Source organism: Trachinotus anak, unplaced genomic scaffold, assembly GCF_046630095.1.
Source record: "Trachinotus anak isolate AG129_WGS33_773 ecotype Australia unplaced genomic scaffold, CSIRO_AGI_Tana_v1 ptg000008l, whole genome shotgun sequence".
Taxonomy (NCBI): domain Eukaryota; kingdom Metazoa; phylum Chordata; class Actinopteri; order Carangiformes; family Carangidae; genus Trachinotus; species Trachinotus anak.
The window spans coordinates 27,349,883-27,369,976 of record NW_027273859.1 but is presented as its reverse complement, the minus strand read 5'-3'; the positions used below and the strand labels follow the sequence as shown (position 1 = coordinate 27,369,976).

Below are 20,094 nucleotides of genomic sequence, written 5' to 3'. Positions count from 1 at the left end.
GTACAGGCTCGGGTGTAGAGAAGCCAATCGGAGAGGCCGTGCTGCAGATCGACATGATGCTCGGGAAAGAACGCAAGGTCAACGTCAGAGGTGAGACGCAAACATTTGTTTCAGTTTCAACCTTAAACCTCTTCACATCACTCTGTACCAAACTTTAAACCTCCAAACTTTAATATTTAATCCAGGACCAAATCTTGAGTCAAACCTTTAAAGGACCATACTGGTGATTTATGTTTTAGCCCAGTAACTACTATGTATAGGTTATTTATCACCATTACCCATCAGCACATGGGAAGGCAACTGCGAGCAGAAACTACTTTAAAAAATCTCTTTGTCGTTGGTGCTTTAAAGAGCTTGTCATATAAATAAAGACATTTAATATTCCTCATTTGCAAAATCCTTAATAAAAATACATTAAAAAGTGATAAAGTTTACTGCAAGTTAATGCTCATGATTTATTAAAGTGAACTGAAACTGAGGACAAAATCTAATTTCTTCAGGAAATGCTCAGCAGTAATACTTTCACACTCTAAAACAACTAATATGGGAAGAAATAGTCTCCATTATAAAAACAGATAAACAACTGGGCACAAAAAGACAAAATCAGATCAAAATAGAGTATTAAAAGAATATTATATTTATATGAATGAATTTATAAATACGGACACATGCAGTCGCATCATGATCACTGACTCTGCCCTCCCTCTCTCTCCCTCTCTCACATCCCTCCGTCCAGTCATCGCGGTGAACGACATGAAGTGGCAGACGTCGGGAATGTTCCGGCCTTTCGTCGAAGTCTCCATGGTTGGGCCTTTCCTGGCCGACAAGAAGCGCAAGTTCACCACAAAATCCAAGAACAACAGCTGGACTGCGAAGTTCAACGAGACCTTCCAGTTGTGAGTCTGAACTCTGACACTCCAACACTCACAGCTGAGAGATGCAGTGAATAAGTGGCTGAGTTTTTATCTGTTCTTCTGCCCTGTAGCATCCTGGGTAAGGAATCCCCAGACTGCTACGAGCTCCAGGTGACGGTGAAGGATTACTGTTTCGGCCGGGCGGACCGAGTGGTCGGCGTGGCCGTGGTCCAGCTGCGGGACGTCGCCGACCGCAAGAGCTGCGTGTGCTGGTGTCCTATCGGGCCTCGCACTCACACGGACGAGACGGGCATGACGGTGATGCGGATCCTGTCCCAGCGACCTGCTGATGAGGTGGCCAAGGAGTTTGTCAAGCTGAAGTCTGAAATTCGTCCCGTGGAGGAGGGCAGATGAGCAGAGGCACCGACTCAGCACCAGATTTGTTGGAAAGGGTGAAAACTGAGGTCTCAGTTCAGTCAGGGCTGTTCTTTGTTTATGAGCACTGTCACCTTTATCATTAAAGTTCAACATGGAGGACAATAGATATAAGCAGACCGATTATAGGTCATAATTATGGTAAGAAAGAAATGTATTTAATTAAATGGGTGCAGTTTGGAAAGAGATACTTCTCAAAGTGTTGAAAAAGAAGAAAGTGTAACAATAATCAGCATCAGTATCTTTACTGTTCAACAACTTACGGGTTGAGAGATCAACTCTAAAGATCCTCCTGATCCCCTGTTAATAACAACGACTAGTTCAGTCGTCAATAACCAATCAATCTGGATAAAATCTGACACATCTGTTGGCCTTTAGAGCTGACAGGAAAGGTGAAAACATGACATTAGTTTTAAAACTGAATGAACCTGACTCCTGTAGCTGTGACAGGAGATGGGAGTGAGTGGGAGGAAGTAATCCATGATTCCTGCACCGTCTGAGCCTCTGAGGCCAAACTGATACCTTTAGTGACATCGGCACCACTGTTGACTCTGGTATCCAACAGTACGACACTGAACAACAACTAACTAATGTTTTAAAAAACACATTAAAGCAAACAAATGTCATACTTAGCATGAGTTGTTGCAAAGAGCTCTAGCTTGTAACACATTTGAGAAGGTGACCAAGGAAACTGCTTCGAAACTGCAGTATGGGAGTTTAGCAGCCAACAATAATTCCCTCACTTAAGAACAAAGAGCAGATATAAAGCAGCTCGTTGATCACGGGTTTCTCATTTTTAATTCAGCGTGATGACAGAAGAAGTGCAGCACACATCAGCTCGTTCACACGTCTCGTCCTTTGGTCGGTGCCAGCTGACACATGTAGCAGGAAGTCAGGAAACCGTAGCAACGATCTGATCCACGCTGGAAAACACTGCAGGACGGTGACACATCCTGTCACACTGAACCCAGAGGACGGCTGTCGGGATGCTGCTGATGTGTGTTGCTCTTTAATGATCAACTTTCCCCAGACTGAATATAGAAAACCTTAAACTGAGAGAAAATGTCGTCAGTTCTTGAATGAATTACACAGCCTTAAAAAAAAAAGGTGTCTAGCTAACATGGCTAGCTCACCGTACTCAGACTGACAACATGAATGGAATTCAACAGCATTGACGTTTGAAGTAAAAAGGCACTGATTTTTCTCAGAAGCAAGGAATTATGGGTGTGGTAGTTTAAAGTACATGACTGACCACTGGACTGTGGCCTGTCGAACAGCTTCTTCATAGGTTTTGAATTTAACTCTTCTGTTTTTTGCCAAATGTTAAACTGTGACTGTGAAGACTTTTGAGCTGTAGACCTGCTCTGACTGGAAAAACAACCCAAATCTGGCAACGTGTTTTCAAGGGTTAAAATAGTGCAAACACCATTTTGGAGGCGGCCAAACGGGCCTGTAAGACGTTGTACTTTTACAGAAGTCTCCGAGATGCCGCAGCCTTGCCATGCATGCACAGCCACATCCTGCCCCGATCGTACGTCTCTGAATGTCTGATTGGTGTTTTGCGTCAGGTGCACTACAGAGCACACAGGCAGGTTTGACTGAGGTGTAACTGGGTTTGATCCGCACTCTTTGTCTGTTTACTACGTGCCAAGGAACACAAGTGTTCAGCGAGCCACATTCAGCTAGCTCTCTTCACAGATTCGGGGGCTGTTTGCAGACAGACGTGGCCACTGCAGGATCTCCCACTTTATGCTGCACGTTTGCCAAAACTCGCTGCACTTTGGCTGCAAATGTAAAAGGATCTATTGGTACAATTTAGTCTGGAAACTAGTTTAGAGTTTTATCCTCGGTTCTGCTGTATTAAACTGACCACTCGGCTACAGTAGAGTATAAGTGCATAAAGGGGGGTATTTCACTGTGGCCATCGCTGTGGTGACAACTGAACTCTTGCACTGTTTAAATCTGTAAGTTTGTAAAAATAAAAGATAAATCAATAAATAAAAGCCTATGACCAGAGCATGTATTTATTGTATACAATCAAACTGGACTAGAATTGTGATCTTTTTCATGTATGTACTGTGAAATATGAGGATTGATCAAATATATGTAAAGTACTTATCATTATTCCAATGTGACATATGTTGAATATACTTGTAACAATATTTTGTATATAAAATATTTATGAATTAAGGCAGTAGATGGTGTCTTTGTGTGTGTGTGTGTGTGTGTGTGTGTGTGTGTGTGTGTGTGTGTGTGTGTGTGTGTGTGTGTGTGTGTGTTTTAACCATTGTTTTGAGTCTGCAGGGTGAAGTCGCCAGAACAGAAACCAAACATCATCTTTAACCTGTCAGCCACGACTCATCTGTCTTTCCACAGCCTGCTCTCCCCTCTTTGTTCTTTCCTCAGTGTTTCCTCATCATCATCATCATCTCATCGTCACCTGGCCTCCACACGCACCTGCACACCTGCTGCCAGTCATCTCATCATCACCCCTTTAGTAAATCTACCTGCCGTTTTGTTTCTGCCTGTTTGTTACTGAGCTGCTGCAGACTCAGTGTCTGCAGCTGCTATACAATATGTATGTTAACCCCTTTTTACTTATTATAATCTATTTTCCCAAGACTCAAGACTCTAAATATCAAGTCCTGATCATTTGAGCCATGAACTCTACAGTTTTAAAGATAAAAACTTGAAACTCATAAATGAATAGTGCAATTCTTTTTAATAGCCCACTAGAATAAAACTAGTTTTTGATGGCAGACATATTTTTCAGAAGTAACTTTTCTGCCACAAACTGAAATAATTAACACATTTCATAGTAGTTACAGGAACAACCTGTGATCCGCATGGAAGGAAGTGGGCAGCTCCATAATCAATAATCAAAATATAGGATTGGAACCTGATAAATTTCTTTTAATACATCACTGCACCGTGACTAAATCTATCAGTTTGAGTACAGTTTTAGGTGGATGACAGGTGTCAACGTTATAAAGACATGCTGGGGTGAATTTGCAGCACTAAAGGCACCAAAACATGGAGAAGCTTTTTCTAGGAGTGGGCTTTTGTCTGGTGCAGGTGATGAAGCCACACCTTCCCACTCACCTAAAGGTGGTGGCGATGATGCACCAAGATCTGCAGAAATGCACCAGCAAAGGCAGAGAAGAAGAAGAGCACCGCCACGTTACTGCACCTGGATGTAAACATGGCAGGTTTCAAGCAGGTTAACAAGAGTTTTATGTGGAAGGAAAATAATTCATCACATTCATCAGAGTTCAAGGATTCACACTGTGTTTTGGTGAGTAACATCCTCAGATACTTTTTAATGGGGGGTAACAAAATCACACTGACCTGCCATTTTAAATTTGGTCCAAACTGATTTTATTTCTCTACAGTTGATGCACAACTTCATCATATGAGGAAAGTTCATTATCAACAGAGTCTAGACACAGTCCACACAGTATAAGAACAACTTGCCTCTTCCAGTGTATTGACCAAAGTTTACATACTGAAAATCTTACATTCACTCAAGTGCAGTTCTTTTATTATATCATTTATTTATTAGATTTTAATTTTGATGGCGTAGGTGGTTGAGGGGCAAACTCTCAATAAACTGTGGGAAATCCATCCATCTACATTCAGTAATTGTCTGGTGAGAGTAACACACATTATTTTCATTTACATTCACTGTAAATTACATGAGTAGAGCAATACTTCACTTTTTCTTTACCTAAAACAATCAGTGATTACTTGGGGGAAAAAAAAAAAAAAGACATGAGCTTTAATAATTTAATAGTATAATTTATGTGCTGTTTTTTAAACCCGTTTTCTGGAAATAAATTAGAAATTAGAAAATAAATATTTATTTAAAGGAATATCGAATCTGAAAGGTCATTTCTAATATGACAATGAAAAAGTGTGATGAGTAAAATTTTAACAGGTTAAACTTCATTATAAATTATTTCACTGTGACTTTATGTTCAACTTAAAGGAAGAAAGAAAAGGACAGAAAATGGGGACACAGGCCCGGAAGTCTAAACGGGAACAAAACAAAACATTATTCGCTGGAAAAGCCAAACAAAAGATCAACAATAATTAATTCATTCCCTCTCAATGCTTTGTTTGTTTGTTTTATCGCTGTAGAAAACGTGTGTTTCCTCTGAACGTTGACGTTTGGCCGTTGGATCGTACGAGAACGTCGCCGCCATATTGGACGACAAGTAAATTATAGTAAAAAAAAAGCACTTTAACGTTTATATTCATCAACTGATTTAAATGAGAGGTTTTTATATTCGCGGGTTAACAATCGACCTGGAGTTTTACTGCTTTTTATCCAGAAAACCCGCATTTATTCCGATTTGTTTACACGACAGTCCTGCCCGGTCCAATATGGCGGCGACGGTAGAAGCGGCCAATGCGACGTCAACATATGTTTGTCTTTGTTTAAAACTATTTAATTCTTGCGCTGCATGTTATACAGAAGCTGTTACTTGTCTTAAACTTAACGACAGATTTATTAATGGTGGTACCAACATGATTCAGCTGGTGGACACGACCTGAGTAACAGGGGAGTCCATTAGCTAGCTTGTTAATAAGCCTCCAAACAGCATGGATTCATTATCTAATTACAAACCCTGACTGCATTTGGTCTGTTGGCTGACCTGCTTGTTATCTCTTTGCTTTGCAGGAGGATTATTACCAGCTGAGCAGATGTGTCCTCTGTCTCTCACTTCTCATGTCTCCGGGCAAAAGTAAGTAAAACATGAAGCTGTGCTCCTCCATGTTTTGGGGACCAGTGTGTGTCATAGATGTTTTTCAGTGGAGGAGATGTTTCTGAATGGACGCCATGTAAAAGAAGTGGGTCAAACACAGATATAATGCTGTTTATTCGTATGTGTTGGCAGCATGTTGAGGTTCCTGTTCAGATCAAGTATCTCAGGCTGTGCTTACTCGCGGCTAAACACCACTGATCTAACAACATGGAGGTTGCCCACTTCTGTCGCCCCCTTGCTCATGACTGGCTGTTGCCCTCAGCTTGCGTGTGGTTGCTGGACCCCCCGTTGGTCTGTGGGGGCTGTAAGCGGTCTGGGAGCAGGACCTCGACAGTAAAGCTGATTCTCTTGGCCTGGAAGATGCTGTAGGTGTTGTCAAATCTTAGCACATCTGTGGAGGACAGACAGAGGGGATTATTCTTACCGCCAATCTTCAACATTTCTGCTCACTGCGCAGCAGACTCTGTGTTGTAAGTGTAACTGAACCGGTTACTCACAGACTCCGGGGCGTTCGCAGGTCAGTGACCCGTCCTCGGGCACTAGGTGGGCGTTGTAGCGCTGGCTGGGCACTACTTCCTGCATCTGAGCTGCTTTCTTCCATTCACCCTTTCTACTCTTCAGAAACACCCCAAAGCCGATGTCTGCGCTCTCACTGGCAAACTGCCACCTAACAGGGCGGGAAAAGATGCTTTAAATCAATTAATGACTTTTTTGTGGATTTGATTTATTTAAAAAAATGAAAACAGTGATATTTGGTGTCTTGTAGTTGATATTGGCAATAAAACAACACAGGATGTGATTTTACTGTTTTTGTTTTTTTTTTTTTTGTTTTAAACTGGGCCTGACGACGATTTAATTAAACATAATGAAATTGGTGAAAGCTTTTTATAAACATTTATAATAGATCCATAATATAGACATTTTATGGCATTATGATTAATTTTCTGTGCCCCTGGCACACTGTTAGTATCATAAAGAGGTAAAACCATTTAATTTGATCCTTAAAAAACCTGAATGTTGCTTATCCTTCATGATAAAGAGTTCAATGCTTCAGAGAGAAGCAGCAAATCTGTAAATTTAAGAATCTGGAACCGGAGATTGTTTGCCATCGTTTTTTATTCATTTATGTTCAATCAACTGATCAGTTAATAGAAAAGCTGTTTTTTAGCACCAGCATGACTTAAATAACCTTTTACACCATTGCTCCCACTGACCTGAGGACGCAGCCCGGGAACAAGATCTCATAGTCCAGCTGCTGGGACGATCCTCGACTGACGGTCATACACTGCTCGTAGTCCACGTTAACGTGGTCCCGCACGTAGTAGGAGGAGGGAACAGGGCCGACATGGTTTATCTGCAACAGAGACAAAACAGAGTCAAAATACAGGTGTCAAACACGTGATATATGAAATGTGTGAGTGGCTGAAGGGTGAGGAGACAGGAGGGAAAGATAAAAGTGTCACTTACTGTACTTCTGTGCCATTATAGATCTATGAAAGCTTGTAAGTTTTTCAAAAAAAAAAAAAAGCAAGGGCTCTTTTCCACTTTCCTGTTTATTCACATAAAATCAAAGCTATTAGAGCAGAGCTTACACTAACACAACTTCAGAAAATCTCTCATCTTTGGATCCTTTTTAAAAACTTAAAATAGTACAACAGAAAGTTCAGGAGTTTTTGGAAGCCTCAAAGTTTTCAGACCTGCATTGTTGTTTGTGGGAGGTGAGCATTAATATGAGGGAAGTCAAACTCTTCTGAAACCACTTCTCTAAAAACATTGCAAAAACGTCCTTTCAAATGTATCTGAACCGTTATTTGGAAACTGCTGCCAAAGAAGGAAAAAACACAGAAAGAAAGGCTAAAAAAACAAAACAAACCACAACACACATTATCAAACTATATATATATATATATATATATATATATATATATATTATTATTATTTTTTTTTTTTTTTTTTTTTTTTTTCTGATTCTTTACATAAATTATAAAGTAAATGGTACATAAGGCTTTAAGTTTGCAGATCACTGCAATTTAAAACAGACATTAACTCAAAGAAATGTTTCCTGTAATTTGCAAACAAATCGTATGGTTTCCTTCAGGCCCATAGTTGATGTTCAATTCTTAAAGGAATAATTTGACATTTTGTAAAATAGGCTTATTCATCTTCTGCTGGAGAGTTAGATGAGAAGATTGACAACATGCATTAGAGAGAATTAGAATTAGAAAACCCTTTATTGTCCTTGTAAACTCTGCACGCAACAAAATTAGGAAAAACACACAGGAAAATGCACCAAACCAGAGAGAGAAGAGAGAGAGCTGCCTTCCTGTCAGCAGGCTAGCTTAGCCTAGCAGTTCAGACTGGAAACAGGGGAAACGGGTAGACCGGCTCTGTCCAGTGAAACAAAACCAGCTCCTCTGATGATCAATATTTAGCACATTATATGTTGTTTGTTTCATCTGTACAAAAAGACCAAGTGTCTTTGAGGTTTTATTGGGGGCGTTATGTGCCGGGCTCTCCCTCTGCTTCCAGTCTCTGAGCTAAGTGAAGGAAGTCGTCTTCTGGTGGCTTCATATTTTCTGTATAGTGATGAGAATTGTATCAATCTCCTCCTCCAACTCTCAGCAAGAAAATTTGATTTATTTAAAAAAAAAAAAAAAAAACTCAGTTCCTACAACCTAACCAAAACAATACAGTACAATGTCAAGGACACACAGCTAGCTAATTAGAAAAAAGTTATTTAAAAAAAAGAAAAAAAAAAAAGGCTGTGCATCACAATTTTCTTGAGTCCTGAATGCGGCCGAAAATGAATTTCTCTCCTTGTGTTGCTCATCTGTCCTTGGCCCAATTATTTATCTACAGAAACAGTGACAAACACAGGTCAGTCTTCTCATCTAGAGGAACATCTACCAGCGCGGGGCTACTCAAGCTGCTGTTTCCTGCTTCTAGCTGCTCAACACTACGCCAGCGTCTCTGACAGCATCTCCTCTGCTGAGGCCTTTTGCTCTTTCTACGCAGCGAGGCAGGACTGCAGCTACAGTGTCCTAATTTGCAGTTTCCTGTGGATTATCTGCAAAAACAGGAAGAAATCCTCTTTCTTCATCAGTTATTATTCACACAACACAAGATCTGCTCAGTGCAACCCAGAAACATGACTCCTTTTTGCTTCAGTTCCTTGTTAGATGGTAACTGTGCAGCTGTATTGATTTGCTCTGCCACAGACGGCCTGTCCAGAAAAGTCCTTGCATTGTCACTGAGCCACTGAGGTCATTCATGGGTAGCAGGGTCTCTCACACAGCCAGTGTCAGCAGCGTTAACATTTTATGATGCGGTGTTAAAGAAAACAGCTCATCCACTGTGTTTGTTTAATTGGACCTGTTTGCAGACTGGAAGGCTGCAGGGATGGATGTGACAGGGAAAACTGGTGGGAAGGGAACTCACATAAAGCATAGTTTGCCAGTCAAATGTGAACCCACGACATTTTGAGTGCACAGTAAGTATATAGGTCAGCTGCAAAGCTGTAAGCTGCCAAACTGAACACAGGATGTGAGCCAGGGAAGGAAAACTACAGACAGGAGTCAACATATAAGAAATCCTCAAAAGCAAGTAGACTGTTGACTATTACAGCTCTGAGTTATAGGTCTTTTTTTTTTTTTTTTTTTACCTCTATAGGAGGGCTGATCAGATTTGGTTCAGACCAGACTTTTATCCAGTGCAGTGTGTTAGATGTGAAACACAATGTCCTCCAAAACAGCTCCTCTACAGTCTGGAGAGCAATAATGACTATACATTGACATGCGTCTGAAAACGTACTTACTTACTTAAAGTCGTGACGTTGATTTCAACCACATCAGTGCAAGAACCACTGCACTTTATCTCTCCGTCACTCAAAGAAATTAACAGTTGGCTTTGGTAAATAAAGCAAAAGCAGTGAGCACCAAAGTAATACTTTAAGTATTTTAAAGGTTTATGTGATTTTAGGACTAAATAACATTTTGCACACAGCTTGCTCCACCTGAGAAATCTCCATCCAGGTGGAGCTCTGGTAACTCAAAGGTAAATATGGTAAATAATGTAAAAATAATATGAGATGGTAATAAACTAAGCAAACACCAAGGAGGGGTTTACTGCTCCCTGGACTGAGTTGAAAAGATGCACTAGCTGCTAAATCAACACCCAGCGGTAGATTATTGTTAATTTAACAAACTGTTAAATTAATTCAAGTTCCTCCAGGCTTCTTCACTACATCTCAAGGACTACATTCTCAGGAGTGTGTCAATGAGTGCATCCCTGCGATGGATACGGGTCCCCTCCAACCTGTCAGCCCTCTCCTGTCCCAAATAAACAGCACCCGTAGGTGCGCAGGATGCTGCATCGCTGACTCACCTTGGTCCGACAGCGAGGATCTCCATCAGGATCCGTCAGTTTGCCCCCGTATATCACCGGCAGCTCCTCTGCATCGATGTACTTCAGTAAAACCTCCTGCCAGTTAGCTGTCAAAACAGAGAGGCAACAGCACACATTTATAGTCACCTGGATTTGGTATTTGGGAGAAATATTCTCTAAAATAAGATGCAGTAATATGCGTGTGTGTGTGTGTGTGTGTGTGTGTGTGTGTGTGTGTGTCTCACCCCCAAGAATGTAGATCTTCTGTCTTGTGTTCTCACTCAGAAAGTGCTTGACGAGGTTGTAGGCAACAGGAAAGAGTTTGGGGGCTACAGGAAAAAAAAAAGGTGACAGCAACAATCAGCAAAACTCTGACATGACGATAGAAAACAGACAAGTACAGAATAGAGTTTGCTGTAACTTGCATTTATAGAAGAAAGAACAAATAATTTACCTTTAATAACAAACAGTCTCTTTAAACCCTCTGGGTAGTTGTCTTCAAACATCTGGAGGATCTGGTGATGCACAGGAGCAGACCGGCTCATTAGTCTGATACACATCTTAGTTTTGTGAGGTCTTTGTTTACTCTGTGTGTGTGTGTGTGTGTGTGTGTCTGTCTGTCTGTCTGTCTGTCTGTCTGTCTGTCTGTCTGTCTGTCTATACCTCTCCATATGTTTCTATAGCAGGCTTCCATAAGTGTTTCAGGCCCAGACCTTCAACATCGTAGATCATAGTGATTGACTCCACGTTCCTCCCCAGCTGGATGAGAACAGAGTGAGAGGAAGACAGGAAAATGAAATCCGTGAAACTATAAAATAATCTGTAAGATAAAACCAGAAGTGGCTGTAGTTGAAGTGGCAGAGCAGGTTGGACGTTAATGGTGGGGTTTAATGTCAAAGTAGAACGAGCAACCTCAAATCGATGTCCCTTTGTCCCTTTATATTGCTAAAAACTAAAAACCTGAACTGGTCTGGGTGTTTTTACACCTCCTTACAGATTACAGATACTTGGATTAGTATGTGTTAATGCTTCTTTGAAAATAACTTTGTCTTCTTTTATAATTCATCATTATAATAATTTAAAAAAAACAAAAACTTTTAAGGTCACATTTGACATCACTGGGAAAATGGAGGGAAACTGAGACTGATGGGAATTTTATTAGTTTTTCAGGGAAGTTCATCATAAAAAAAATACAAATTTATGATGGCGCTAAAGGAAACATCAGGGGATCAGCAGTTATTAATCAAATAAGCTTAAAGAGACCAACAGCTAGCTAGCTACCCACTAGCTGCTAGCATGGCTGAGCAAAGCACTAAATTTGTGATCAGCCACAGGATGCCTTTTTCTGTGGAGTGGTTTAATACAGAAAATAAAGTCCAGCTGTTTTCTGGAGGGTTTTGCTGCTGGATCTCTGTCCTCTCTGCTCTTACCCTCTCGGACTGGAGGTTACATTCCCTCTGCAGCATCTCACAGTCTCTGATTTTCGACTTGATGAAGTCTTGTTTGGAGGCGGACAGGAAGAGGCCTTTGGGATCCACCGGTCCGATCACGTCGTACCAGATGGGACTGCCCTCACGGTCGTAGCCACACATCCCTCCTGACAGATATTTCTCTATCACCTGCAAACAGCAGCCGTTTTAAATGTCAAACGACTCCACACTGGGCTTTTTGTCAAAAAGATGGATTTATTTAAGTAAAATATTGCTTATAATTAATCTGAAGTAGACTGAAGCTACAGTAAGCAACTGTTTATATGTTTCCCAGGTTGTTTTTTTACCTCTGGTGGGTGCCACTCAGTGATTATGGTGTCTACTTTCATCTGTTTCCTGAACTCCAAATGCTGTAAGAAAAGATGGGTGCATGTCAAATCCAGCAAAACTATACATCAAAGGACTCATGAGTTTGTGTGAACACATAAGTAAGATCAAGCCTGTACTGCAGCGGATCCACCCAAGCACAATGTAGTGAATTAAGTGGCTTAGGGGGTTTGAGACAGGAGGAAGATGTAAAACCTGCTCGGTCAGCAGGAAGGGGATCAGTTGTGTTCACACATACATGCAAACACATGCCCACAGTCTCAAATGCACCAAAAGGGAAAAGAAATGTTTCAGGCAGGCTCACAGGCCATTTTGATAAATACATTTACATGTTTGTTTTCACCCTGATCAATAGATTTAAGAATTAACTGAAAATCTGAAGCCGGACAAGTGATTGAGAGAACATTGTTCAAAACCTAAAGCCACGGTGACACTGTAAACACTATCCTGTCTTTTTATCTCTATTCCAAACCGCTGAGAGGCGGCTCAGTTAACTGACTAAACACCGGCCGCCCTGAAGGCTCAACACACTGCAAACACATGCAAATGGGCCACCGTACTTTAGCCTTTGGCTAACAGGTATCCCGCTACATGGCAGTTTATAAAAGGGAGAATGTTACTGTTAATATGTCACTACTTTACAGCGCTAATGTTACATTTAGCACAGTTTGGCTTATTAGTAGATTAAAGTAGGAAGTGAGGTTATTTATTAGTGATAACTTGTCAGTTTCCTCTCAAACACAAACCTGTTGCGATGGTGGAGCTTTATTTAGGTGTGTATTTCTTTATTCTAAACAAACAGCTTTTAAAGTTTTGGTGCTGTACATCTACAGAAAATGTAGCAACAACGGTGAATTTCCTGAACCATATAGCTGTTTTTGTTTTGTTTTTTTTTCAAATAATTTTCTTTTAAATATAAAGGATAAATGTTGATAGTTCACATCCACTGGACTGAAGCCTGTGAAGCTGACAGCCTGATGCGGCTGCTGCTGCTGTGGCCTGAAAGTCTTTTTAAAAGCTATGAATCAATATCTTTTACTTCAACATTGAATCCATGTATTGTGACAGGGGCTGGCTATGAACTAGGCAAATTCACAGGAAGTAGTCGTAGTCAGAAGTTTATTCTCCACCTCTCCCTGTGAGTCAGCAGCTAAAGAGATGTTCTTCTCAGGAGTTGGTGGAGATCAAACCAGAGCTGAAAGGAGCGTGAATGTTGGACGTTTCATGAGGTGGACAGAGACATGGCTCATGTTTGAATGAATGTGAACGTTGCTGTGTGTGAGCTGCTTTTGCAAACACGTTAGCCATAAGTTGATAAGTCGACAGTATGTTGGGGCTGTGTGTTTTTCAGTTTGTTGTGGTGTTTTTTCACCGCCCCACCAGTGGACAAAAATCAGTTCAGGTGGCTGTAAATCTTCTCCTGTCGTGTAAAGTTGTCATTTAATCCCTTTTATCTCTGTCTTATCGCCTCAGGCTGCTGTGATGACTCAGTTTCCCCACAGCGTTAGAAACGTTACCACACTGCTCCGCTCTAATCTGCAGCCACTCCTGAGCTGATGGGCCGAACAGGCTGTGCTGGAGGTAACTGCACTCTCACACACAATATAGATCGCTCACTGAACGAGAAGGCATTATGGTTTTACCTCTGCTTTCAGTTCAGTGCATGATTTTGCATGATAGTTCACACTACAAAAAATCCTGCAAAACAGAGAATCTAGGTGTGTTACCTTTCGCAGCATGGCCTCCGACTTCTGCACATTGAAGTTTCTGGCTGAAAGAGAGTAAGGAGGGAGAAAAGGGGGCGACATGATTAATTTAGAGATCCGTGGTCCATAAGTGGTATATAACACCCTCCATCCACTAATGACACGGGGGGCAAACCTGTAGCAAACACTAAAAATAAAAAGAATAAAATACAAAAGAATCTTTAATTGTAAAATTTTCATTTCATCCCTCCTCTTCTGTAACAGGCTCAGTATTAAACCCACTGTGTGAGTATGATCCAGAACAGAGCGGACACTGTCTAATGCTCCTTGTAAGGTGATTACAGCTCTCCACCTGTCAGTCCAGTGGAAAAGCACAACGCTGCTGTTGCCATGAAGTGAGTGAGACTTACAACTTACTCCAGCAGTGGATTACACTGAAGCTAATGCTGCAGGCTGGCACCTGAGCTGCAGCCTCGAGGGCACTGACTGAGCCACTGTTACAAAAGCACAAAGCAGGATCTGGCAGGAGACCCGGCTGTGTGTTATTCTGGGTCAGTAATAAGTGTTGTTCCCTGATCACCTCGTCCCACTGGATAATAACAGTGATTTTACCAGTTGGAACCCTTCAATGACATTGGCTTCCTATTATTTTCCAAAACATAGAATAGAATAGAATAGAATAGAATAGACTGTATTGTCAATGCACAGTGGAGTACAACAAAATTGTGGGAGCTCTACTATAAACATTGTACAGAACAATAATAGAATAAATAAGAGCACAGAACACCACGTATAAAAATAGGCGGCATCATTATAAGATGTTAGCTTGGTGTTTATTTTTGACCTCAGATGAAGTGAGAGGAAACCACCAGTGCATGTTCGATGTGTATGACTGGACCTCCTGCCACAGTGTTATCTCTGTGACAAAGGTTTATTACGTAGCTCACGGCTGGTACGAGAACTTCCACCCAGCTCACTATCTGATAACTTCTGATGACACTGTCCTCAGACTAGGAGTCAGTGGCTCACACACTACAGGTCCAGGTTTAATGAAACCTGGACGGACAATGAATTCTGTGACCTTGTTGTGATCACCCTGTCAGCCCTGGGCTTTCAAACTTTTTAAACTCTCAAATGAATTTAAACTGAATATAACAGCTTCAAAAGGAAATGATAAGAATTCATTTAACGTTTAGACAACAAAAAGATCTTGTCACGGACTGATCAGGTGCCCGGATGAATCAGCAGCAAGCAAACACAAGTTTGTTTTTTCATTTCCTCACATATACAACATCATAAGATTAGACAATGGCAGTGAAACAGATGTGACAGGAGAAGTGAAAGAGCCACAGACACCCCCCAAACTCCAGGAGGAAAGGGTGAAACAACAACGATAACAAGTAATAAATGCATGATTTCATCAAATATGAAGAATTTAAAGAAACACTGATAATGAACAGAAGAGTTCAACAACTCAGCAGATAATCATACAAAAATACAGATATAAAACTAAGGAAAAGAAAGAATTGGGAATATTTAAGAACTAATTAGATGTCGTGAGTTTATTTAATTTTGTTTTCGTGTTAAGTTAAAACTCTCTTATATTATCTGTAGCTTGGGGGAGAATATAAACCAGAGGAAGAGGAACAGGCAACAGATTCTGTCGTCACAATGTGGTCCAGTGCATCTGATATTCACAGTGAAGTTCTGCTGTTCAGCTCTTTCAAAATAAATGTTCTCCTGGTTGGACTGAGACCCATCTGAGGGCAGACTTGTAAAATGTTTGTTTAGTTGAAGAAGAGGAGGAAGGTCGTTGGCCTCTGGTACAAGACCCGTCTTCTGTCATATGGGAGAAGCAGAGTCTGACTGGATCTGTTATAATCTACTGCACAAGAAGTGATGCACTTAACAAACTAGTTTGACAGAGTTGCCGCCTGTAAAAAAAACTCAAACAGAACAAACAGAGAGGAAACACTGTGGGAAACACACTGTTAAATTCTTACACACTTGATTCACACATTCAATATTTCCACTGCTTTATCTTGGAGCAAACAGCCCTTTCCTTTGGAGCTACATTTTCTCAGTGGCTGGAATTCTTACACACAAACACAGCTATGTGAGAAATACAGTGTGTGCTGTAGGTGCACATGTTAATAAGATAGTTTCAAAGGAGAGGGCTGTTTGCACCAAGACACAGCAGTGAAAATATTCAAAACACTTCAATCATATTACCTTTTTTTTGTTGGCATCTTTTAAAGTGGCTAAAACACGTTTTTTGTGGTACTCATGTCTACTTCTGAATCCAAATTCACTGCAGGTGAAACACTGAGTATGTACAAGTACCTCACACAACCCCAGGTCAAATAATCCGAACTGTCCCGTTAACAGCCATGGAAGGAAGTAGACGTGGGGCCAACCTTTTCAGCGTATTTACTTCTCACTGGAATAAATTCATTGACTTGATTTAAATGTATAACTTCCCCAATCACTTACTTCAGCAAAAGAAATTACACATACATGCCACTGTCCTTATATGTTCTGACTGTAGTGGTAAGGTCATCCCTGCTCGCTGTGCACCACCTCAGGCTATTGGCTGTAAATCAATGAATGGGATGTTCCCTCTGCTTGAATGGCAGCCATCTTTACATTCAGGTTGACAGAGACATAACTCGAATCATTCAGAGCGTGCAAACAGGCCCTCGCTGTCCCTGTCTGGAGCTGTGACGCCGACCTTTCCGAGAGGCAAAGCAGGCGTTTCAAAACCCCCTCACAACTCCTAAGGCCTAATTAAAGGGAACAGTACTCCCCCCCCCTGCTGCTCTAAATTGTTGTTATGAAACAATTTCTCAGTGTCATTAAAATCCAGGAAGCTTGAATCCAGGAGAGCAACAGAAACACAGCGGATGAGTGTCTCCTGGTAGACGGGCTGCAGTCCATCGTAGTGCACCTTTAATGCGATTATCCCTGGATTAGCCTGATACACGGAGTGCTAGACCTCTGCTACTGAGTTAATCAGAACAAGGCCTCCTTTAATCACTGCCTCCCATGTACCCCAGAGTCTGATTGCACAACATCAACCTAATCAAGGAAAATCAGACTCTGGGAATCAAAAAAAAAAACCCCAGAAGATTTTCTGGTTTGTTTTAGCCGTGACTGACCTCAGAGGTCAGAGCAGGTTTTTCAGTTGTGGTTTGAGTTCGTGTTCAGAAGCAAAAAGGAAAAAAAATGTGAGTCTGTTTCTCAACTGCTGCAAACAGACTGTTTACACGTGTTGCGTCATGTCCGTGTGATAAACCACTGCAGCTTCTGCTAAATTTACAGGTACAATGACACCAATAGATTTTTCCATGTGGATGCATGAAAATGATTACAGGAAATTAAAATCAAACATTTTTCACAAAGGAGAGGGATTGTGGGAGAGCTGCAGGCTGGCAGAAGCAGCAGGTAGCACTTTCTTTTTAAACTCACCTCTGAGCCAGCGTAACAGGAAGTGGTCATGTTGTGCAGGAAGTTGAGGCAGAATGTCTTGTATCCTCTCTCGAAACTACAGCCAGAGGAAGGAGGGAGGAAGAGACATCTGATTGACACGATTTGCACATGATCACCAAAGAGGATTTCAATACATGAGAGACTTTCATGGAAATCTTTAACTGAATTTTACAGTTATAATTATGAGTCTGGAGAGAAAAGGCAGCCTTGGGAAATACAGTGCTTTCCTCTGTTTAAAGCTGTTTATATTTTCACTGTGGAGCTTTTCATTTCAGATTCCCAGGTCTGACTCCCTGACTTGTGACTCTGTGACCAATTATTTTACACACTTTAATGGCACATGTTTGGGTAGAAAAACAGCTGAGACCTTGTCAACATATTTCAGGTTTAAACTACACTACATGGCCAAAAGTATGTAGACAGTAATGCATGAAGGCTGTAAAATAGTCTACCAAATACTGTGTAATAAACTGACTAATCATTAATTCATTCAAGTTATTGAAAAATGCCAAAAACTCTGGTTCAGATCACTTGAGGATCTGCTGCTTTTCTTCATTTTACATCAACATAAACAGAGTATCTTTGGGAACTTGTGATGGCATCTTTTAACCTAATGATTAATTAATTAAACAGGAAAATATCCAGTAGAATAATCTGTAGATTTTTCCATTCATAACTCAGTGGACATTATGCCAGTTGCTTGCAGGTGCTACTATCTCAGAGGTCAAAAAAACAAAACAAAAAACTGTGTTTTAAAGATCAGTAATGCACCATTAAAAAGAGCAGGTGACAGTTTAGTGCTGCGACATTTATTAGTCAGTTGACAAAAAATGAATCTGCAACTATTTTGAAAATCGATCAATTTTTTTTTTTTTTTTCCCAAGCAAAAATGCCAAACATGCTGAATCCACCTCCTACAAATGAAGCTTCTAATTGTTAAATGAGAGAAACATTGTTTGTTTTTAGATTTTCTGACATTTTATAGACAAACCACAAGTCCTGATAATGGATTATCACTGGTCAATATAAAACATTAGTAAACAGTAATAATTTATGAATCAATAAGAAAACCATTAGAAACTGCTTATCAATAATGATGAGGGTGCCTTATTAGAAAGTGGATTACGGTGAGGAGATTGTACAGTGACTTTATCACTAGTACACTGTCAAAGCACAATGATGTCACTTTACAAGCTGTTAGTTATAAACTACAGCTACACCCCCACTGATAACACTGAGGATCACTCTGAAGAAACCACATGTGATAAAAGGAAACTGCTCAGTGAGATAAGTCAGCTGAAAAGCAGCGTCACCCTCAGCAAACTCCGTCATGAAACTGCTTATAATAATAATAATTATTATTATTATTATTATTTTTTATTTTTTTATTTATTTATTTTTTATGGGCCTATTATTGCTGTTTATATTGTATATTGGAACTTACCTGCTGTAGTGCTTCAGCCTGTTTAGGACTGAGGTCTCCCACTCTCCCGCTCATGGTGGTGATGATGATGATGATGATGAGAAAAGGACAGAGCTCCTTCACAGTCAGATTCACGGGGACACACAGAGGAACAGCGACGTCACCGTTATCCGTGAACCGGCAGCGGGCTCCTGCCTTGGCCGCCTCCCCGTGATGCTCATGCACGGCTGCAGGCTCCTGCTCTCCTCGCTGTCAGCTGCCTGCGGGTGAAAAAAATGTAAACACGCAGCGAGCACCGCCCGTTTCAGATCCCGTCCAACCAGCTGACTCGGCCAAAGATAGGAGAAATGACAGGAGGGTCACTGGGAGCCAAAAAATGTTGGGACCACAGAGAGGTCACGCCCCCTCTGCAAGCGCCAGTGGTGTTGATGTTTATACACAGTTTATTTATTTTTTTATTTTTTATTTTTTTTGTTATGTCTTCATCCATGGATGGCACCCTGGAGAAATCTGCAAAAAATCTGTTGTAGAAACGTGAATACGGAATATTAACAAACTATTCAATTCTATGGTGGGCACGTTTTTTAACTACGGAGTGAGTCCAATTTCAGACAATAGACGATCTGTGATAAGCCGAAAATCTCGCACATGCGCACAGATAAAATCAATAAAAACCTCACATTGCCGCTCTTTAACACTAACAGTTTGTACACATGGTAGCTATTTATTTTTATTTTTTTAATGCTCACTCACTAAATATCGGACTATGATAAAGAAGGTAAAGTACTTGTGTGAGTGTTAGAAGTGACACTGATCCAGCTCTGGTTGCGGCGGTTTTCTTCAGGGCTTTAAAACGAAGACGGAAGTACGGGACGGTACTCTCTCATGTTGCTGTATTTGTTTATATAAACTGGTAAAGAGGAAGCGTGCCGCCCTCTGTTGGAGGTAACACACCAAAAACCCCAAAAAGCATCTTTTCTCACACAAATACCTCACTGATCACTGATCGATCCCGCTTCAGACTGTTCGCTGACGGGGTGGCTCACATTGCTCATCCGATCTAACTGCTGTCACACTAGAGATGCTCAGCTGAAGAGGGCTCACATTAACCCCTCACTGTAAATAGATCCGTCCTAATGTCGATGCTGTGAAACTCGCCAGTGAAGCAGAAACAGAGCCAAAATGGCGGCTTGTCTTCTCGCCCTTCTTCTCTCTTCG

General features: G+C 41.0%; 2 protein-coding genes across 2 annotated transcripts in view; one reads left to right on the top strand and one right to left on the bottom strand.

The window, feature by feature from the left end:
• LOC139624654 (protein unc-13 homolog B-like) overlaps nucleotides 1-3,479 on the top strand; it is a 168,170-nt gene extending 164,691 nt beyond the window's left edge. The window contains exons 38-40 of the mRNA XM_071483945.1: nucleotides 7-90; nucleotides 737-896; nucleotides 986-3,479. Coding sequence (XP_071340046.1) covers nucleotides 7-90; nucleotides 737-896; nucleotides 986-1,268 — 527 coding nt within the window. The 3' untranslated portion in view covers nucleotides 1,269-3,479. The remainder of the gene's footprint in view (nucleotides 1-6; nucleotides 91-736; nucleotides 897-985) is intronic.
• Nucleotides 3,480-4,643: 1,164 nt separating this feature from the next.
• On the bottom strand, nucleotides 4,644-20,023 carry LOC139624651 (SEC14-like protein 2). The gene is made up of 13 exons (XM_071483941.1): nucleotides 19,868-20,023; nucleotides 18,898-19,136; nucleotides 17,433-17,508; nucleotides 13,986-14,029; nucleotides 12,219-12,281; nucleotides 11,872-12,060; nucleotides 11,105-11,200; nucleotides 10,896-10,956; nucleotides 10,687-10,770; nucleotides 10,442-10,548; nucleotides 7,273-7,412; nucleotides 6,556-6,725; nucleotides 4,644-6,449 (listed from the first exon to the last, which is right to left on the bottom strand). Exons 2-13 carry the CDS (start codon nucleotides 18,949-18,951, stop codon nucleotides 6,298-6,300), a joined length of 1,236 nt encoding a protein of 411 aa, XP_071340042.1. The 5' UTR covers nucleotides 18,952-19,136; nucleotides 19,868-20,023; the 3' UTR covers nucleotides 4,644-6,297.
• Between the last annotated feature and the right edge of the window lie 71 nt (nucleotides 20,024-20,094).

Excerpts from the sequence above, each read along its gene's own strand:
- LOC139624651 (XM_071483941.1), bottom strand. The coding sequence starts at position 18,951 with ATGAGCGGGAGAGTGGGAGACCTCAGTCCTAAACAGGCTGAAGCACTA. Across the intron at positions 17,509-18,897 it reads AGGCTGAAGCACTACAGCAG|TTTCGAGAGAGGATACAAGA; the intron begins GTAAGTTCCAAT and ends CTCTGGCTGTAG. Across the intron at positions 6,726-7,272 it reads TTCCCGGGCTGCGTCCTCAG|GTGGCAGTTTGCCAGTGAGA; the intron begins GTCAGTGGGAGC and ends CCGCCCTGTTAG.